We start from the raw sequence: 21114 nt of genomic DNA, 5'->3' as shown, positions 1-21114 counted from the left end.
TTCTAAAAGAATTTTAAAAAAATAGAAATAATTTAATTTTAAATTTATTATTTTATTTTAATAAAATAATCTATAGTTACAAAATATTTTTGATGTTTATTTTTAGAATACAAATTTTAAAAGTTTTTTTAAATTTTTTGTATCTAATTAAACAACATTACAATAAATTAGGACGGCTGAAATATTAGTTTTTTCAACAAATTAAATTTATCTCAAACCTTTTGATTTTTAAATAATAAGTCACTATTTATCATTTCCTTTAAAATATATCTTTGTTATTTTAATTTGTGCAATGTAAATTAAATGAGATGTTTAAGAAGAAGTAAAATGTAATCTAGACAACACTCTTATAATTAAGACTATTAAATATTTTTCTTAAAAGTTGTATAAAAAACTTAAAGAAAGTTAATATGGATAAAAATTAATGCCGAGTGATGACTATTGTATTGACGAATAGTTACATAAGAAATGTTATGACGTATGATGGTGCAAATATTATTACACTATTGTAAATATTAACAATTATGTATGTTGTGAAATTATTTGAGGAGCAAGTAAGTTACTTATGAACCGATCTAATTATTTTGGGACTAAGGGGTTACTTGGTCACAAAACTGTTTTTTTCCCTATAAATAGGAGATTTCTTTACCCATTTGTAAGTCATCAAAATTGTAATATAATCTTGTCACCAAACTATTTTCTTCGCTGAATTTAAAAAATAAAAAAAAAAACTATTTTCTTTGCTTTAAGTTTCTTGTCTAATTTTTTTGCTTTACTTTCACTTTATATTATTTCATAACATATACTGGTTTAAAAATTATTAAGCAAGAATTGCATTATCAACTCAAAACTTAGTTTAACGATATTCTTGGTATTTTAGTGCTATTATTATACATACTCTCATTCTTATTCAATATTATATCTTGTATCATATAATACAAATTTTATACTACGGAGTATAAGTTATTTTACTGTTAAGTCCAAAACCTGAACCTCAATGTTGATGCAAAACTGTGTAGAAAATAAAACATTGCATTTATATTATACATGTTTTGGAGTAAATTTCGCGGGTGGTCATTCAACTTTGTGTTCATTATGCAAAAGTTATTTTTCTTTTTTTGTTACGTAAAAATCATTCAACTTTGTGTTCATTACCCAAAAATCACTTTTCTTTCTTTTGTTATATAAAAATTATTTTACTTTGCTCTATTTATCACAAAAGTCACCTTGGTAAGATTTTATAATACTTTTACTTGAAAAGTCTATTATGTCCTTGGCGTTAATCCACTCATTTATGTAATACCTTCTATATTATATACTATATAATATATTTTTACCTAGGTATTTTACTTATAATTAAAATAACTTTATATTATTTTATTTATAATTTTTATAATATATCCATACATTTAATTTTTTCGTGGCACTCAATTTGTTTAATCATATTCATACATCCGCATATTTTAAATATAAAAATAATAATAAATATTTATTTTTTAATATCTATTTGAAATAATAAAAACAGATTTGTTTAACGAATGATAGTTTATTATTGTCAATAAAAAAATTTAAAAAAAGTTTCAAAGATATTTGTGTTTAATATTAAGTTTTTAAAGCTTTATCTGTTAATATTATTTCTTTGAAAGTATTAATCTGATGTGTCATTGTACTAAATATGGATATTTTATTTATTGGATTAATAGTTATAGCTTGGCTGATAAATCAATGAGCTTTGATTTTATAATTTTCATTAAAAAAATTTCATTAAGCATGATTTAGAACGTGAACTTGAGATTTGTTCACGGTAATGTTACCGATAAATTTAATAATGCTACTTATATATCTTGAAAATTAACGTTAAGAAAAATTTAAATATACGAATATATTATAAAAATAATAAATAAAATAATATTAAGTTATTTTAATTATAAGTAAAATATCAGTAAAAGTATATTATATAGCACATAATATAGAAGGTATTACATAAATGGGAGGATTTATAATGTCAAGGGCATAATAGACTTTTCAGGTGAAAGGTTTGTAAAATCAGGTCAAAGTGACTATTGTGATAACTAGAGCATGGTAAAATAATTTCTGTGTAACAAAAAAAAAAAATAACTTTTGGGTAATGAATATAGAGTTGAATGACTTTTATGTAACAAAAAAATGACTTTTGGGTAATGAACACAAAGTTAAATGACTATCCATGAAATTTACTAACATGTTCTGCATCACTAATAGTTTAATGCAGAGTTTAACATGAAAATCCAATATTGTATAAGCTTTAAGTCTAACATTGTTTTTCTTATGCAACCGGGTCTCTCTACAACAGTTATCTTTTATAGCTACATATGACCAGAATATGCATATATTTTTTGAAACCCATTTTTATGTTATATTTTATGTTAATAACAATAATATATATATATATATATATATATATATATCACCTATAATAACAATAATAAAAATTATAATGTTATAACTTTTTATAAAATTAGCTCTCGGAAACAACTCAAATATCTATGTGTTTATCATTTTGTAATAAAAATTTATTAATCATATTTTATTGAAAACATAATTTTAAAAAATATATGAGTTTAAACTAGAAATCTTGAACCTCAAAAACTCTTGTGAACTTTGAACCATAAAATTGAAAGATGAAGTTAGAGTTTTTCTATCTCGTCAAACTTTTTTGAAATATGAATATCTAGGAGATTTAAATTTAAATAATATTTTAATCTTTTATAACATAAAAATCTGAAGAAAAAAAATACTTTTGGATATTTTTTATTTATAACGAGATTGTTTTTTATAGAAAAGTATTGCAAACCATATGCGTGAATCTTTAACGAATAGCCGGTCATAATCATTATTTATTTTTTCTAATCATATTCATAAATTATACATTAATTATACCAATTATACATATGTAATGCAAAAATTATGCATATATTATACTCTCTCTGTTCAAGTTTATGTGAACCTATTTTCTTTTTGGTCCGTTCAAAAAAGAATGACCCTTTTCTAAATTTGAAAATAATTTAGCTTAAACTTCTAATTCTACCCTTAATGAAAAGTTTTTATAATCACACAAATACTGTGGACCCTTTCTGACTTGTTTAGGACCACAAATTCCAAAAGTCTTTATTTTTTCTTAAACTCTGTGTCCAGCCAAACAGGTTCATTAGAACTTAAGAAGCTCGGTACCACTAGTAAGAGGAGTGGCCAAAGGACGAGAATCAAGCATGTGGAGAAAGTATATTGACCGGCTATTTTTAGTTTAAGCGGTTGGGTGGTTGGTCGTACTGAGTTAATTATTCTTTTGTTGTTTAGGGTGTCGGGAACTAAGGTTTGGAGGATTCGGCGCGGTGAATCGAAACCGTACGTGTGTCTGAGGTTGGTGATGTTTGTCGCAGAGTCATATGTTTGTTAACCAGGCATTAATGAGTTGTACCGAAAGTGACAACATTCTGGTTTTACTTTGAATTGGATACACGTAATCCTTTAGCTGTATTTAAATATATTCAAAGCTACGATGCTGTTCCATCTGAACATGTTGAAAAAAATAAAGGTTCAAGTTCTTGTCATTCTTTTAGCTGTAGGGATGGCAAATGGGGCCGGGCGGATCCAACATTTTATATAAACGGGTTCAAGTAAACACTAGAACCGCAATGGCAGTCGACAATAAGAATTGACGTATTTTTTTCTATTTCCACAATACCCCTGAAAAATATTGTTTGAGGTGGTAAGAAATTTAAAAACAGATAAATAGTTATATAAAATAAAAATATATCAAAATTTACCTACTTTTAAATAAATAATTAAAAAAAAAGAGGATCTTGCATTTTGTAAATAGGCAAGACATAAAGAAAAGCAAAGAAAGAAACTAGTACTAACACTAAAGAATACAAATTATATCATTTTTTTTGTAAGACTTAAACTTTTCCGCTTGTCTTCAATTTTAATTTTTATGTTTTACTCTTATAATTAGTTAAGTAACAATGTAGCAATTTGAAACACCATACATAAAATATAAACAAAATAAACAAACAATTTAAAACTAAAACAATAAATAAGTAAATACAAACAACTAATCTAACCTTCATGTATAACAAAGAATAAGAAGAAGGAACTTGCCGCAGAGATTTGAACCCGGTACTTTTACCGGCAATTGAACCCGCACTACCACTGAGCTACGCCTCATAATTGTAACAAGAGGGTTCATTTTTATTCATATACAGAAATTCTGAATGAATTTATATATATAAATAGTAAGTTTTTTCGGCGAAGCGGATTTAGTTGAACCCTTGATCCTACCTAGGTCCGTCCCTGAGGGCGGGGCAGGGCAGGCAAGGCAGGGCAAAGTCATCACGGGGCGGGCCAAAACACATTTTCAGAAAATAATAAATGGGGCAGGGGCAGGTGTAGGGACAGGATTTTTGCTGCAAGCACAAGCAAACAAACTGGAGTATTCTTCACTTGGGTGCGCATATTTCTGTACAAAGGCTTCAAATCATTTTAGCAAAGCATATAATTAATTAGTTGCCGAAATGTGTTTACTTATGAGTATTAACTGAAAGGGTTAATCATACTGATCTTCCCATTTAATTAGTTTTAAAAATTATTCTTTCTTTCCTAATGTGTCATAATCAAGATGACATGTTACTAAAGCGTAATATCTAGTCAATTCATCATGAGAGATTAAATAACAAATAGTAAATGAGAAAGAAATCGAAGCTGGAAAAAATTCTGATGTGCTTCTTAATCTAAATACAAATGACAGTAGCATAATTTTGAGAAGAAAGACTAATGCAAAATCCAGGCATAAAGTAACCTTTTCAATAAGTAAAAATGGCAGTCCAGTGATGTTTGTTTGAAAACAAAAAAGGAGCTAATTAAGACTACTGTCATTTCTCATTCTAAGTAAAAATGACAGTGGCGTAATTTTGAGATGAGTCAACTAGTAATTTACAGTTCTAAACTTAAAAGAAAAGCAAGAAAGAAAAAAGGAGCTAAATAGGGCGGAACGGGGCAGGGCTAAGTAGAGCGAGGCGGGGCAGGTTGAAAAAGAAAAAAACTGTTAAATGGGGCGGGGCAGGGCGAGTTGAATTTGTGCCAGGGCAATGCTTCACCCACCCTGCCCTATTGCCATCTCTATTTAGTTGTCTGAGTATTATACACTGGGCAAAGCTAGACTTTAGTAAGGGGGTCAATTGACCATTCTTTATGAAAAAATTACAATGTATATAAAGTTAAAATATCAGGTTTTAAAAGTACATAAAGTATATTGAAGACCTTTTGTCGGGAAATATTTTTTACTTCTTTCAAGTTTGAACACTCTTGAGAAAATTTCTAACTTCGCCACTAATTTATACAGACCATATTTGAAGATTAAATTAAGATTTCTCCATTCTTAATTTAAAATAATTTAGTTTAAGTTTTGAAGTGAAGAATCTTTTAATAGTAATAGAAATTTGAATTAGTCAAGCCAGTAATAAAAATTTGAATTATTGTATTTTGAAAAATACAATATTGTTGGTATTATATTTAGATGCATACCGGCTATAATTGCAAGGGTGAATGTCAGGACTTAAGATTTTGGTAAAAATGGTGTTGCGATTAGTTATAGTGAGATTTCCCAATCAGATATTCTGAATGTAGGATGTCTCATTAATGATACCTGTTATGATGCGAAGAGCAAGTCCGTAGTGAACTTGGAATTTAATTTCCATGAGGTAATAGTTTATACAAGATGAAAAAAAGCAGCATGAAAAGCACACATAAATTGGGAAAGTAATAACTCCAAAATCAAGCTTCAATTACAACCATAACAACCCCAAAAGTTTTGTTGTAGGTACTTTACCTATAAGGTACCTTGGTTTGTCACTGTCATCAAAGAAATGCAGCAAATTGGATTGCCATCAACTAAGTGGTAAGATCACAAAAAGGATAACAAATGCCTACTCAAGGAAGTTGTCTTATGCAGGGAGATTACAAGTTATAAATGATGTGTTTTTCTCTATATACAACTTTTGGGGGGCTGTTTTCATTCTACCTCATAGTGTACTCAAAGAGGTGGATAAAAAATGTAGGAACTATCTCTGGGGGGCTTTGAGGAACACAAGAAGCTGACTCTAGTTGCATGAGAGAAAGTGTGTACCAAAAAAGTATGGATGACTCAACATAAAAAGTTGCAGGTTGTCGAACATTGCTGCAGTAGGGAAATTACTCTAGCTGCTGGCAAGGAAAGAGGACATCTTGTGGGTTAGGTGGATTCATGAAGTATATATGAAAACTAAAAGTAATATCTGGTTCCATAAAGCTCCAGCTGACTACAACTGGCATTAGAAGAAGCTCAATTTTCTCAAAGGCCTTATAGAGAATTGGTATCAGAATGGGGAGTACACACTCACTTCTAATGGTACCTATTCAGTGAGAAATAGCTACAATATGTTATTATGAGAGCATGTGAGAATGCAAGAAGCAAGTTTATTATGGACCAGGATGATGCAACCTAAGCATAGGTTTATCATCTGGCTAGCTAATCCGGATAGGCTACCAACTAAGGAAAAACTCGTCAGAATACAAATCCTAATGCCAGATGGATCATCCAGCTTATGTGATTAAGGGAGACTAGAAACCCAGGCGCATCTTTTTGCTGAATATGTGTGAATTACAATAGTCAGGAATGGACTGTCTATATGGCTAGGAATATGGCTCGAGCAAAAGGGCATAAGAGGAGCCTCCAATGGATACAAAGAAGGCATTAGAAACAAGTTCAAAAAGAGATGGTTGTTTCAGTAGTGTGGAGTGGCATGATATACCATACATGGCAAGCTAGGAACTAGAGGATCTTTAGGAACACAAATGTAAATACATTTTTTTGTCATATCAAATATACAGGAAGAAGCTAAGTTTTGACTAGATAACATGAAGAATACAGGTAGAGTTCGTAGGTGTCAATATTTGCTTTCCAGGATTTGTAATTAGAAGAGAACTCATGAGGCCTAGCAAATTCTAGGTGCTCTATAGGTGTATAATTTTGTTATTAATGGTAACATTCACAGTTATTACCAAAAACAATAACTAGTATTAAACTTTGACTCCAAACTATTGAAATCGACTATATGTATGAATTCTGATCGTTCATGTCACTTCATTTAAGCACTTTTTCGTGTTTCCATCTACAAAAAAAGTCATAAATATTGCAGTGCTTATGTAATGGAAATCAGTGGTGCTAAGAGTGCTCAAACTTTAAAGGAAGTCAAAAAAAAATTATTGAATGGGTGCACCAAATATTTAAATCAAATTATGCAATATTAGCTAAACTATAAAAATACTTGTAAGAGAACTACAATTTTATATGTCAGAACTATCATTAAAAATTATAATAAAGGAAATTCTATTAATAAAAGTAAGCATATAACCAAACAAAAGAGAGAGTTGATCGGCTTGTAGTCTGCATAAATCTTTTTCTTAAAGAAATTTTTGTACAGTTTAACTTTTAAATTATATAAGATGTTTTTACAAAACAACTATTAATTAAAAAACTACTTTTAAGATTGACTATTTCTTTTTCACATAAATTTTAAGTTATAAGAGTTATTTACTAGAGAGTTTTTAGATTGAAAAAGAGAGTCAAACAGACCAATGTGCTCCCGTGTAATTTTGAAAACAAAATAGGCAAAAGGATTTGAACCTGCAAACAATACCCTAGTTTGAACTATAGGTGTCAAGGGGCCGGGCAGGGCCGGTCAGGGGTTGAGGAAAAGGGAACCAACCGGTTTTATTACCGGGCCGGTTCTGATTATTTTTTACCAGGTTTACCGGTTCCAAGTTTTTCCGATGCAAAATTTAACCGGAACGGTTCCGTGTTTAATGGACTGAGTCGATTTTTTTTTTTTTGGTATAACAATCGTCAACTTTATAAATAAATAAAAAATAATCAAAAAATAGCCATTGAACCGGTCTGGTTAACCGGTTCCCATGGGACTTGATCATAACGGGTCATACCGGTCTGGTTAATCGGTACCAAAAAACTACTCGGCACAATCCGGTCCCCGTCCCAACCCTGCCCGGTCCCTTACTATCGGCCGTTTCGGTCCGGGCTAAAGCTGGTCTGGGCCGGTCCGGAACCGGGCCAGCCCAACCCGTTTGACAGCTCTAGTTTGATCATCCTTAGACTGTTGGCTACCTCTCTCAATTATATCAAGAGTGTTTAAATAGTGGAATGGTACCAGGTAGCTACTTTTAATCATTCATTTAAAATATATCCACAATTTATAATGTATTTAATGCTTATAAATATTTCTCAAACTTCAGGACATAATGTCGTGAAGTTTAAACATCAAAGTTCAAACTTCAGGATATCGTGTCCTAAAGTTCGAAAATTGTGTCCAGAAATTCGAATCTTTTGTCGTGAATTTTAAATTAGTAGTTTAGAAATTCAAGACACTTAGTCCTGAATTTTAAATTAGTAGTTTAAAAATTCAGGACACTTAAACCTGAATTTCACATTAGCAGCTTAAAATGTTGGACACTAAGTTCTAAATTTCAAATTAGCAGCTCAAAATTTAGAATACAAAAAATCAGGGATATTTAGTCCTGAAATTTGGATGAATTAATTAATTTTTAAATATATTATAAATTATAGATATATAGTAAATAACATGCATAAAAGTCGCTACTGGTACAGTTCGCTCTTCAAAATATTACATATACCCATATAAAATAATAATTGATCTATATACATAATATTCCCTCCGTTTCAATTTATGTGAACCTATTTCTTTTTTAGTCTGTGCCAAAAAGAATGACCACTTTCCTTATTTGGAAACAATTTACTTTTATGCAATGATTTATAGCCACATAAAATATATATGTCTCATTTTACACCATAAATTCAAAAGTCTTCTATATTTTTTTAAACTTCATGCCCAGTTAAATAAGTTCACATAAATTAAAACGGGAGAGTATAATTTTTCAATAAAAGATATTCGGTGCTTTGGCTCTTTGTAGCTACGCCACGGGTGGCAATCAGAGTTGAGACACTAACGTAGTGGTCAATCAGAGTTGAGATATCTGATAGCAACATAATTCACACTGGAGTTACAGTTACACTTTACAAGAATTGAGTAGACAAAGATAGGGCACTTTTCTAATTAATCCCCCTTCCTGTTTAAGGTTTGGCTAATTAAGAAAAAATTCGCGTGTTCCAATTAAATCCCGTACTAAACACGATTATAAGTACAATTGTACAAACAATATTCGTATGCTATTTCAAAAGTTTGGGGCTTCTGCTACCATCGTTAGTTTCTTCCCATCTTTTCAGAAAGGCGCATATACTCTATTCGATACTTACCTTTTTTTCTTTTTTAATCTTAAAGAATTCGAATTCTATATATGCACCAAATTATACCTCCATACTTTGTACAATTTTTTGAGAGGCATAGTATTAATAAAAGTGTACAAATATGGCTCCTGGTTGATTTATTAAAAACAACAAAAATTTAGATACTTGCACTGAATTATGATCATTACTATACATCGTACTCAGCAGTAAACTTTAGTAAATTAATAAATATTATGTTGAAAAACATTTATAATGATCTTAATAATTTAGTGCTTCACTAAAAAATATACTCTAATTACTAATCATTAATTAAGAAATCGCACTTTTTATACATAAGGATGGACGGAAACGTGAAAGAGAATAACAAGATGGGAATTGGAACCTTTACCAACAAAGCGAAAGTTCAAATCAGCGGCGGAGCCAGAATTTAAACTTTTGTAATCCTTCTAAGTTATTAGGTTTTAAATTAATAAATTGTACGTTTTAATGGATTTGTTAAGACAAATACATGGTTTGAACAAAAGTTACTGCGTTCGACCGATCCCACATCCCGCACTCTACTTCCGCCCCTTCAAGTAACCTACCAACCAACCGGTATTAAAATTCTCCAATAAAGCGTAGGGTGAAAAACACGTAATTTGGTGCATATATAAATGCGTTATTGGAGGAGTAGTATACAAATTGGAGATCAATATTCATGGTCCAGACCCAAGTTGTCAATATCGAAAAGACGAAAAGGCCAAAAACGACAGGGCTCTACGTGTCGTTAATATGTTTTGTCAAGAGCCTTCGTATTTCAAAAGCGGAGAGAAAACAAATTACAGTCCACAACTATCTCCTTCTATTCTGCTCTGTCCTCTGCTTGTCTTCTACAAAATCAACAATGTCAATGATTCTCATTCAATAAAAAATGAGACATAAATAAGTACTTAATATGTTTATGTAACACGTATTCATCTCGCAGACTGCGCATTGCTTTTAAAATTAATAGTCACGTTAAGATAATAGTATATAGTTTCCCCCTCCAGAAAAAAGAATAGAAAGAAGATATGCTAGCTAGTAATACTAGTTAGTTATCTTTTGATTTTTTGGTACATGACATCTGTTCTTTGTTGTTTTGTTTAATAGGTTGATCCCTTATTTTAATAGGTTGAATTTGACAAAAACTGGAATATGCATAAGTTACATACGAGTACTCCAAAGGAATTGGACAATTGGCACTCAAGCCATGGGCCAACTCCTAAGCCTGAAAGAATATAAAAATCTGGGACTCCCGAAATTAACCCTATTTTTAAGACTATTTTAATTGATCTCCACAGAAGTTTCGGGAGTTCAATAGCTTGTTTGACTAAGTTTTTTTCTTGGTCAAAAGTATTTTTTTATTTTTATCGAAATTAAAATATATGTTTTTCATAGTTAAGGTGTTTGGCCAAAATTTATTGAAGGAAAAAAAATACTTTTAAGTAGAAGTAGAAGTAGTTTTTGAGAAATAAAAAAATAGCTTCTCCCTATAAATATTTTTTTGAAAAGCATTTTTGAGAAAAATACAGTTAGAAGAACCTTTTAATAGTTTGGCCAAACACTAATTTCTGCTCAAAAGTGCTTTTCAAATTTTTTTTTTCTTTTCAAATTGATTAGCCAAACATAAATTGCTTCTCACCAAAAGTCCTTTTTTTAAAAGCACTTCTCAAAATAAACAGATTTTTCCAACTTGGCCAAACAGGCTACAAAATAGAAAGAAAAAAAAAAGGGGGACATTTTCTGAATTCTCTTACACCACCCAACCACCACCAAATGAACAACTGTCAAAAGAAAAGCCCAATAAGCAAATGAGGCAAAAATACATGGGAGTTTTTAAAAAGGAAAATACCAGCTATGTCCATTTATAAGTAGCTTATTATAAAAATTGGCAAGTTCATAAAATATTACTAATATTAGCCAAATAACTATTTGTAAGCAAAAAGGTTAATTTTTTGCTTTCTTATGAGTGTGTGTTATTAGAATAGATTGGGCACATTTTAAGGAAATTGAATCTCAGTTTTGGGATGATTTGATGGAGTTTTGAGGTGGTTTGAATTGAAAATTCGAAGTAGAAAATGAACATGAAAAAATAATAGGTGTATCGCACTATGTATCACATATGTATAATATTTGTATCAAATGTTTATCACATGTATATCCATGTATACCTGCTGTGAGATACATGCGTGATACATGTTTGATACATATGTCGTAGAAGAATTTTTTGAACTCGATTTTAACTACGAATTTTGATACCAAATCAGCCCAAATCACCTCAAATCTTCCTCAAAATTTGTATATTGACTCATTTATATGTTTTCAATGAATCTCAACCATACCCACTGAAAAAAAATCCCTTTTTTTCTTAGATTTTTGGAATCTTATATATATATATATATATATATATATATATATATATATATATATATATTTTGTATTTCATCACCTTATTTTCTACCTCATCCATGAAATTTTCCTTCCGTCTTGCATCTAATGTTCCTAATGGCGCTTAAAAATATGGAAGGAGATCTTTGTGTGTGATTCTTGGAGAGAAAGTACCTTATTTTTTTGGGTTTTCAATTTTTATAGGTGTTTGGCTAGTTTTAGTAAGTCTATGATTAATGGCTAGAGTTTGGTAAGTTAGGACTTTTTTGGGACATTTCTGTAAGATTCTCTTTTTAAAACAAGGTTTTGTGGGCTTTTACAAACTTATTTTTAGTTTTATGACCCTATCATAAGAGATTTGTGTTTTACACGTAAGAGATCTAAAAAGGTCATTTTCTTAATTTTAAAATTGTAAAAGGCCATGATATACAAATAGCACACAAAAATACCCATGCACCTAAAATTATTTACCTGACCATACCCTTCAGCCCCCATTTACTTTCACTACCTATTAACAGTATATCAATATAATAAAATATATATTAGTATAACAAAAATAATATATCAATATAATAAAATAGCATATTAGTTTCTAACATTATTATAAAATATTTTACACAGTAGTATACTAGCATGGTATGTAAATATACCAAATAGGTATATTACTATTTTATATCTATTGCTACATCTACTTCTAATACAGTGAATAATACGTCCATGGAACTCCATCAAACACTTCTTTTAAGAAAAAATCTGCACAAAGCATGAGAATTGTTAAATTTTTTAAACAAAGAACCCAGTTAGAAAAATTAAAAAAATGAAAAATAACTCAATTATGACAGCACATTGTTACATTATTTGTAGTAAACTGTATAGTATTGAATTATATATTGTATATCAAAATGGCATACAATATACCAATGGTATCTTGTGTTCTTCATTTAACAATATACTGTTACATTATACTATATACTGTAATAGTATACTACTATATACTGTAATTGTATATTATGCAATAAATTGTATTTGACTGAATTAAATATTGTATATCAAAGTGGTATACAATATACCATTTTGGTATATAATACATTTCATATTATTTGCTAGTTTAACTCATTTTCGACCCACATTCCAGTAATTAACTCCAAAATCTCCATCAAGTTTACTTTAAATTTAGCCGCAATTTTTAATCAATATTTCAAACACCCGCTAGTCAGTTTCGATTCAAAACAACTACAAACTCAACAAACCAGCTTATGAGTTTCAAGCTTCAAGGTCGTCATTGATGGATCTCATTTTTCTTACAACAAATCTCAGAAAATCCAATCAATCGAATATCCTAAGATTCACTAACAGCTTGGGCACAAGTAGTGAGACAACAAGCTTCAATACAAAAGGCATCAACAGAATTTTTTTAGGATTCATTTAATCAATAAAAATCAAGAGTTAATGATTAATTGATCAAATGAATAAATTGAGGAAGAAAGAGAGAAACTGGACAGTTGCGTGAAGAGAAAAGTCAGGAAAGAAGATTGAGGGAAAATGCCACCGCCGGAGATAGATCTATTGATGAGCAAAAAGTAGATATAAATTTGAATAGCTGCCTCAAATATGTAGCTGATGTAATAAGGTTTAAGATGGATATTTACGGGTAATTATTTTAGGTTGTGTGTGCATATAGTATAAAGTTGCAATATTAGATTTCACTGTCTCTTACTCCGAATTGTTTAGGACTTTTGTCTTTTAAAACGTTGTACAAGGTTAGGCCAATAGATGATGTAGAATTTTGACGATGAAAATGTTGCAGTTAATTAAGTAGAGTAGTCCCAAAATTTCACAATCGCTTAATCTGAATTAGTTAAGACCTTCATCTTTTAAAACAGAGTTGCATGCAATGTTATTGTTTGACGAGGAACAAATTGACGAAGAGAATAGTACAGTTGTAGTACAACATAGTCAATAGTAAGGGACAGGTAGTACATCCGAGTACCCTAACGAACCCAAAAAAGAGTATAAAATGGTGGAAGTAACATCCTCATGAAGGAGTTCCCTCAAGGATATTAGTATAATATAATGTACTTTTTGTTTGTCAAATTTTCTTGTTTATCAATTCCTATATCCATGTGAATTACTCTTTGGATCAAGAGGGAATACTTATGCCTCTTTTTTTTTTTTTTGGGTTCAGTGTTTTAAAATGATGGTGTTCGAGCAAATTTGCGTACATGAGTATCTGCTGTCTCTCGTCAACATAGGTATCAGGTAACTCTGTCTATCAAGATTTGGACAGATAAAAAAAACATGATAAGAGAAAAAATCAAGGTATCGAACATGTTTTACTCTCAACAGGGATGTTGTAATCGATGGGAGGGCAATGCTAGGGTGACATTGCCATGTTCATTTGGCAAGCGAGAATGATAAAATGGAACATCAATTCCAGACATGAAAAATTGACATAGGTATGTTCGATCAGAGTCCTCACTTCATGCAGGGGAACTATTTATGAAGTTATACGTATTCACTCACCTTCTTTAGCATTCATTTCATAATAATGTCGTTTCGCTTAGATCATTTTTTTAGTTTGCAATCTTTATAGAATTACAATGAAATATCAACGAAGAAGTAGGGGAACTTGAATTTATCTACTATCTGGGGGGAAAACTTGCTTATGCTAGAAATCTTGTTATCTTCCAAGTGTTTGGATGGTAATTTTCCGCCCTCTTTACACAGTGTCTCGTATCAATGCCACACAATGAAGATAAGAAAAGGAAAATGGACAAAGTATGCGTTGTCGTCACTTGCAAAAATATCATACAATATCTAAAATTTTATTTTGTGACACTAGGTGGGAACATAGTACAAGTACTATATAAATTATTCAATTTTAAATATAGTTCAAGTTGAAGACAGAAATTGCCAATTTGGAAGATAACATGTAATTAGGTGGAATTAGTCGAGGCGTGGGCAAGCTGACTCGGACATCACGATTATTAAAAAAAAATTATGATTCACTAAAACCCCAACCTAGTCCCAGGATCCTTTAATCTGAAGAACTAAGGCAAAAAATTTAATTTTTGGTAGCCCAATACTCTTTTACTTTCCATCTCACAAATTCTCCTAGTGATATAATTCCATTTCCACGTCAGAGTATATAATCCGTCTCTACCAATAGCATTCCTTCCTACCAGATAATAACTCATCATTTCACCACATACACATCCACAAACACACACCACACATCAAAAAAATCCATATTCCTTCTCAATCTGACACATAATATAACCTCATCATCCCTCCTTATCTTTCTTGATCCCAAGTTTTCACTTAGCCAGTTAGAGAAGTAACAAGAATAGTGAAAAGCAAGACAATGGCCAGTGTAACCTCTGCTGCAGTTACTATCCCATCATTCAGTGGCCTTAAATCCGGTACATGTTCCAAAATTAGCAATGTAGCGAAAATGGTGTCCACCAACCAAACATCCAAAATGGGAGTAAAGGCTTCAGTAAAAGATGTAGGTGCAGTTGTAGTTGCTACAGCTGCAAGTGCAATACTAGCTAGCAATGCCTTAGCAATTGAAGTATTGCTTGGTAGCGATGATGGCGGTCTTGCTTTTGTTCCTGGAAACTTCAGCGTTAGCGCCGGTGAGAAAATTACGTTCAAGAACAATGCCGGTTTCCCCCACAACGTTGTATTTGATGAAGATGAAATCCCAGCTGGTGTTGATGCATCTAAGATTTCAATGTCTGAAGAGGACCTTCTCAATGGACCAGGGGAGACTTACTCTGTCACTTTGAGTGAGAAAGGAACCTACACTTTTTACTGTGCACCTCACCAGGGAGCTGGAATGGTTGGCAAAGTTACTGTTAACTAATTCTGATTAGCCTCTTTATCATGTGTAATAGTTAACTTGTTTCTATTCAAATCCCCTGAATCTTTTATTATAATAGTATGTCTTTTTGAGGATATAATCATAAGTTCGTGGAGTTACATAGTTCTTTATATAGCTTGGGATTTAAGAGGTTTGTGTGTTTCACAATTGATACAAGAATGAGTTGCTCTAGGAGTAAGCACACTCCACTTCCAATCAAGACGTTGTGAGTTCGAGTCATCCCAAGAGCAAGGTGGGGAGTTCTTGGAGGGAGGGAGCCGAGGGTCTATCGGAAACAGCCTCTCTATCCTAGGGTATGGGTAAGGTCTGCGTACAAACTACCCTTCTCAGACCCCACTAGTGGGATTATACTGGGTCGTTTGTTGTTGTGTGTTTCACAATTGAGATGGAAAATAATAAAATTATACTACTTTTAGGTATGAAGGGGAGCCTTGGCGTAACTGGTAAAGTTGTTGTCATGTGACCAGGAGGTTATGGGTTCGAGCCGTATAAACAGGCTCTTGCAGAAATGCAGGGTAAGGCTGCGTACAATAGACCGGCCCTTCCTGGACCCTGTGCATAGCGGGAGCTTTGTGCACCGGGCTGCCTTCCCTACTACTAGGTAAGTTTCCTTTAATCCATTTTCACAACAATAACTAGCAAACTTTTACATATAGAAACCAATTGAAAAATTATTCTCCACTGCAAAGGATAAGGTAAGGTGCACTTCATTGTAAATGGATCTTATTCTTGGTATAGTACAAATGCAGTTACTATAAACAAGGTCAGCTTGAGCAAACTAAACAACCCAAATTCAACTAGTGAAAGATCTTATTGATAGAGAATGCTTGCCATTTTACACTCAAGTTGATCCACATTTGCAAGAAATGAAGGCAAGAGCATAATGGTTAACGTATCAATGATTTCCTTCACCATCAACAGTACCTCTTTTCATCATTGCAACAAACTCATCATAGTTAATTTTCCCATCCTGCATAGTTTAAGCAAACCACATATATAACAAAAATCCTGGAAAAGAAATTAGAATATGAGATATAGCTTATGAGAATAACCAACTTTATCTGTGTCAACGTCATCAAGAATTTCATCGATTGTAGCTTCATCCCCCATTCCATACTCGGTCATAGCATGTCTGAGCTCATCTCTTGTTATAAATCTGGTGATTCCAAAAGAAGCAGTATGATCCCCGGTTAAAAATCAAGTATTACTTTGAACAAACATATTTGCAAGAAGATGGGGAATACATACCCACTACAATCCTTGTCAAAATACAGAAAAGCCTTGAACAAGTTTTCTTCTCTTTCAAGTCTGTGTCGATGCGTTGTAGCAGTAATGAACTCGATGTAATCTATAGTCCCGCTTTTGTCAACATCAGCCTGAAAGAGGAATAATTTGAAGGAAAAACTTAATTTTGTTATATGAAGCAGGCTTTTGTTTTAACTTTGACTGCATATAAAATTTGATCTTAGGAAAATCAAAAGATTGCAAAATCTTACTGCTTCCATCAGCTGCTTTATTTCTGCTTCAGTGAGCTTGGATCCTAGCCTAGATAATCCAGTTTTAAGTTCTTCATATGTGATTGTACCACTTCCATCAGTATCTATGTTGCTAAACATTTGTTTAAGTCCCTTGATTTCTTCTTCTGATAAATTCTCTGCAATAACCTTTAAGCAGTAGATACTACATCATCAGGGGGGGAGAAAGGAATAAGAAACTAACGAACGGATATACTAAGTATCTCATCGCTTTTCTAATATGAAACTATACAATATGCACTTGGAAATCTTGTGGGAGCAACAGACACCTAAAAGGGGCTTTAAATCTTATTGACAATATCCTGGAGACATGTTAAGCCAAGTGGTTATTACCTTGAGGGCAAGCTTCTTCATCTTGTTCATTGCTCTGAATTGCTTCATCCTGACCAAAACAGCACTATCGATAGGCTTGTCCGATGCCTCACCATCTTTCTTCAGCCATGGATGTTCTGGTTCATGTATCAAGATTCATATTTTATTGCGATATAAAAAAATTGTACAATAATCTAAAATGTGACAAACTTGAATTATGTGTCTATATATAAATCATTTGTGAGACAGAAGCATCAGTGAGAGATATCACACGAGAATAGAGTCCATCTTGCATCTGATACTGGGGAAATATCCTCACCGTATTACTTGAATAAGGATTACAACTTTGCAGATTTATCGATAGAAGCTAACATTTGTATGTCCACTTACCGAGGGCTTGATGTGCAGTGATCCTTCTCTTAGGATCCACTGTCAACATTTTCTTGACAAGATCCTTCGCTGAGGCAGATATAAAAGGCCAGGGAGGGCTTTCAAGATCCACATGGCCTTTAAGTATCTCTTCAAATATTCCTTCTTCGGTCTCTGATATACAAGAGAATTGTAAACACAAGTTGTTGATCAACTAATATTGGGTGTGCGAACAAAATTCCATACTGGAAGTTGATAAGAAAATACTCATTATAGTATAAGGTCTTTTGGGAAAAACTGTCCAAAGCAGACGATATAATACCATGTTAAGAGTGGCTTTTAGTTTGTTTAGTCCAAAAAACTAAGCTACTGTTCTAGGCAAAAATTCCACTTACCAGCCGAGAAAGGAGGAAAACCACTCAACAGAATGTATAAAATGACTCCAGCACTCCAGATGTCTATCTCCGTCCCATAGTTATACCGTAACACCTCAGGAGCCACATAATATGCACTTCCAACAATATCCTTATAAACTTTTCCTGTAGAATACTTCTTTAAATCTTAGTTGCAAGTTGATTATGGGAACTAAAAAATAGTATTAATCTCTCTTTTATGTATCCATATATCATTTACAACAGACTGGCTAGTAAACATGAAGCAAATTCTTTCTTCCCGCTTCAAGATAGCTATAAAATTGCGCTACACTAAGGGATACTTCATATTTAGCAGTCTATAGGTTGAATAGAGAAAGCATTTGAAACTGAGGATACTTTCATGATCACGAACTTGGGAGTGACTTGTTAGAATAATGACTTGAGTTTGACTTGTTAGAATAATGACTTGAGTTTAAGTTCTATGCACTCACTCACAGTATAAAAGATATTTACTTAATCGGGTTAGTTATTAGGTAATTCTCTTTTGACAAGCATTAATTAGTAATCCGGTAAAAATGGTATAACATGCTATCATCACATTTTAGAATTACTGACAGTGTCAAAAAATCTTTACACTATCAGGCATCAGCAAATATGGTTGTAGACGTGATCATATGCTTCAAAATTGCGGAAAAAGGAGTAAGTTGAATAAACCATCAAAACTCAATACAGAAGAAATTAACATTAGAATATTGATTGAGAAGTAGCTTCTCATTTTTGAAGAAAGTACTCCTTCCGTTTCAACACACTTTACTTATTAATCCGTTTCACATAAACTGAAACGGAAAGGGAGGTAGTACTATATATTTGGAAATTGCAACTTACCTTCCTCAATGAAAACAGAGAGACCAAAATCCGTGGCCTTTAAAGGAGAATCATCTGCCTTACTAACCATCAAGAAATTCTCAGGTTTAAGATCTCTATGCATCACCCCCATAAAATTGCAAACATGAACAACATTCACAATTTGTCTTCCAATATTTGCAGCTTCTTTCTCAGAATAATTTCCTTTTGCAGTAATTCGGTCGAAAAGCTCCCCACCAGAACACAACTCCATAACCAAATGTAGATTACTCTTGTCCTCATAAGCACCTTTGAACTCAACAATATTAGGCTGTCCACTCAAATATTGCATTATCATAATCTCCCTTCTAACATCTTCTATATCCTTGGGAGTTACAAGTTTTTTTGTGGATATGGATTTACATGCATATTTTAATCCAGTGGATTTGTCAGTACAGAGATATGTTATTCCAAATTGACCCCTCCCAAGTTCTTTGTCAAGATCATAAAGGGTGGTAATTTCAACATAAGGCTTGCCCAAAATTGGTCCAATATTACTAGTATTAGTTCTTGGCATAGTATTGAAAGAAGGGATCACTGGCTTTGGAGGTGGAGTTGGAGGTGAAGGTTTTTCTGGTTGTTTTTGAGATGTTATTGGTATTAAGCGCCATTTCTTGAACCAGAAATCTTTAGTGAAACAAATGCCCATTTTGATTTTTTTGACACAAGGGAAATTACAAGAGAGTGGGAAAACAGTGAGCTAGAGAGTTGGAGTACGTAGTTTCAGAGTTGTGTAGGAGTACTTTATAATACTACTTTGGGATGGTAATGCACGTTTGGAGAGAATTTTTCTTTGTTTCCTCAAATGTTTCAAGGAATATTTGATGACTTTTACGTTGAGCTTTAGGTGCTTTTCTTTGCTTTTGCTATGCCTCTTTGGATAATTGGATTGTTGCTTTGGTCTTGGTATCATTTTCCACTTTTTTCTTGCTTACGATTTTTAACACTAGTAACGTCGACAACTTACGCCTAAGGGTGGGTTCAATTTAACTTTACGTGTCGATATTCATGAAACATTTTAATAATGTCTCATGTCCCAAATTTACGACCCTTAAACTTGTCTGCTTTTTTGTTATTGAACTATATTTGTAAAATAATTCTGGAGAAGATAAAATAATATATAAACAAAAATGTAAACGAAACAGAATTTAATTTAAGCCAACTCAATTCACAGTGTTTCCTTAAAGAACTTAATCCCCTCCTAGTATCCAAGGTTGTGGATTATTTTCTCCCAGGATAGAACGAATATCACACTGGTGTAGCGATACTTCAAACACCAGTGTTTCAGCGAACACAAAGATCGGTAGCAAATCACACTTACTGTTGCTTTGTTTGTAGTTAAAACAATGCAGAAGAAAGGAGGAGAAGTCAGAAATTCGTATGAAAAATCTGAGAGAATGGACTGGTATTTATAGCCAATGTTGAGCTCAAACTTAAGAGGTGCAACTCTTCAAATCCGAAGAGGTGCCAACTGTTTCTTCAAATCTGAAGAGGTGCAAACTATTTTGTAAATGTCTTTTACAAAAAGCGAAAGGCATATACTATTACGTTTGGATTTAATATTAATATTCCGTTTATAAAAAACCGGATATTTGACCGAATCCGAAGCCGAAGCCGAAGCCGAAGCCGAAACCGAGCCGAGCGACGACGACGACGGCGCGACGCGAGGCTTGCCTTCTTCTTAACTCTTTAAGAGTTAGAAGAAGTACAATTGTATATATACACATCAAAATCTTTTCCTCTTCCAATATGGGATAATATCCCTTTGTCAAGGAGGGAAACTCAAATATTTTCAATTTCCCTCCATTTCTCATTCACCCTCTTTTAAGCTACATTTAAGCTTTAAAACCCAATAATTTTAAGCTATATTTAAGCTTAAAAACCCAACAATCCCCCCACATGAATGGGGAATGACTATATCACGGAAATATGCATGAAAAACTGTGTGATTCGCAAGCAAAGATTAATTATATT

The 21114-nt window shown here is 32.4% G+C and overlaps 2 protein-coding genes and 1 long non-coding RNA gene across 3 annotated transcripts; 2 read left to right on the top strand and 1 right to left on the bottom strand.

Moving 5' to 3' along the window:
• Positions 1-14107: 14107 nt before the first annotated feature.
• On the top strand, positions 14108-16542 carry LOC142177572 (uncharacterized). The gene is made up of 2 exons (XR_012706114.1): positions 14108-14217; positions 16064-16542. It is a non-coding gene; the product is annotated as an uncharacterized LOC142177572 (long non-coding RNA).
• LOC107830977 (plastocyanin B'/B'') lies at positions 14216-15726 on the top strand. Its single transcript, XM_075246727.1, has one exon. It carries the CDS (start codon positions 15126-15128, stop codon positions 15627-15629), a length of 504 nt encoding a protein of 167 aa, XP_075102828.1. The 5' UTR covers positions 14216-15125; the 3' UTR covers positions 15630-15726.
• On the bottom strand, positions 16339-19943 carry LOC107830970 (calcium-dependent protein kinase 29-like). The gene is given in 11 exon segments (NM_001326251.3): positions 16339-16617; positions 16704-16803; positions 16896-17023; positions 17144-17311; positions 17516-17631; positions 17885-18037; positions 18259-18402; positions 19123-19252; positions 19254-19288; positions 19290-19306; positions 19308-19943. Coding segments are annotated over 11 exon segments (1548 nt in total). The 5' UTR covers positions 19790-19943; the 3' UTR covers positions 16339-16542.
• Positions 19944-21114: the final 1171 nt, after the last annotated feature.

The sequence above is a fragment of the Nicotiana tabacum genome, chromosome 23 (assembly GCF_000715075.1).
Source record: "Nicotiana tabacum cultivar K326 chromosome 23, ASM71507v2, whole genome shotgun sequence".
Taxonomy (NCBI): Eukaryota; Viridiplantae; Streptophyta; class Magnoliopsida; order Solanales; family Solanaceae; genus Nicotiana; species Nicotiana tabacum.
This window is presented reverse-complemented; position numbering and strand designations above follow the sequence as displayed.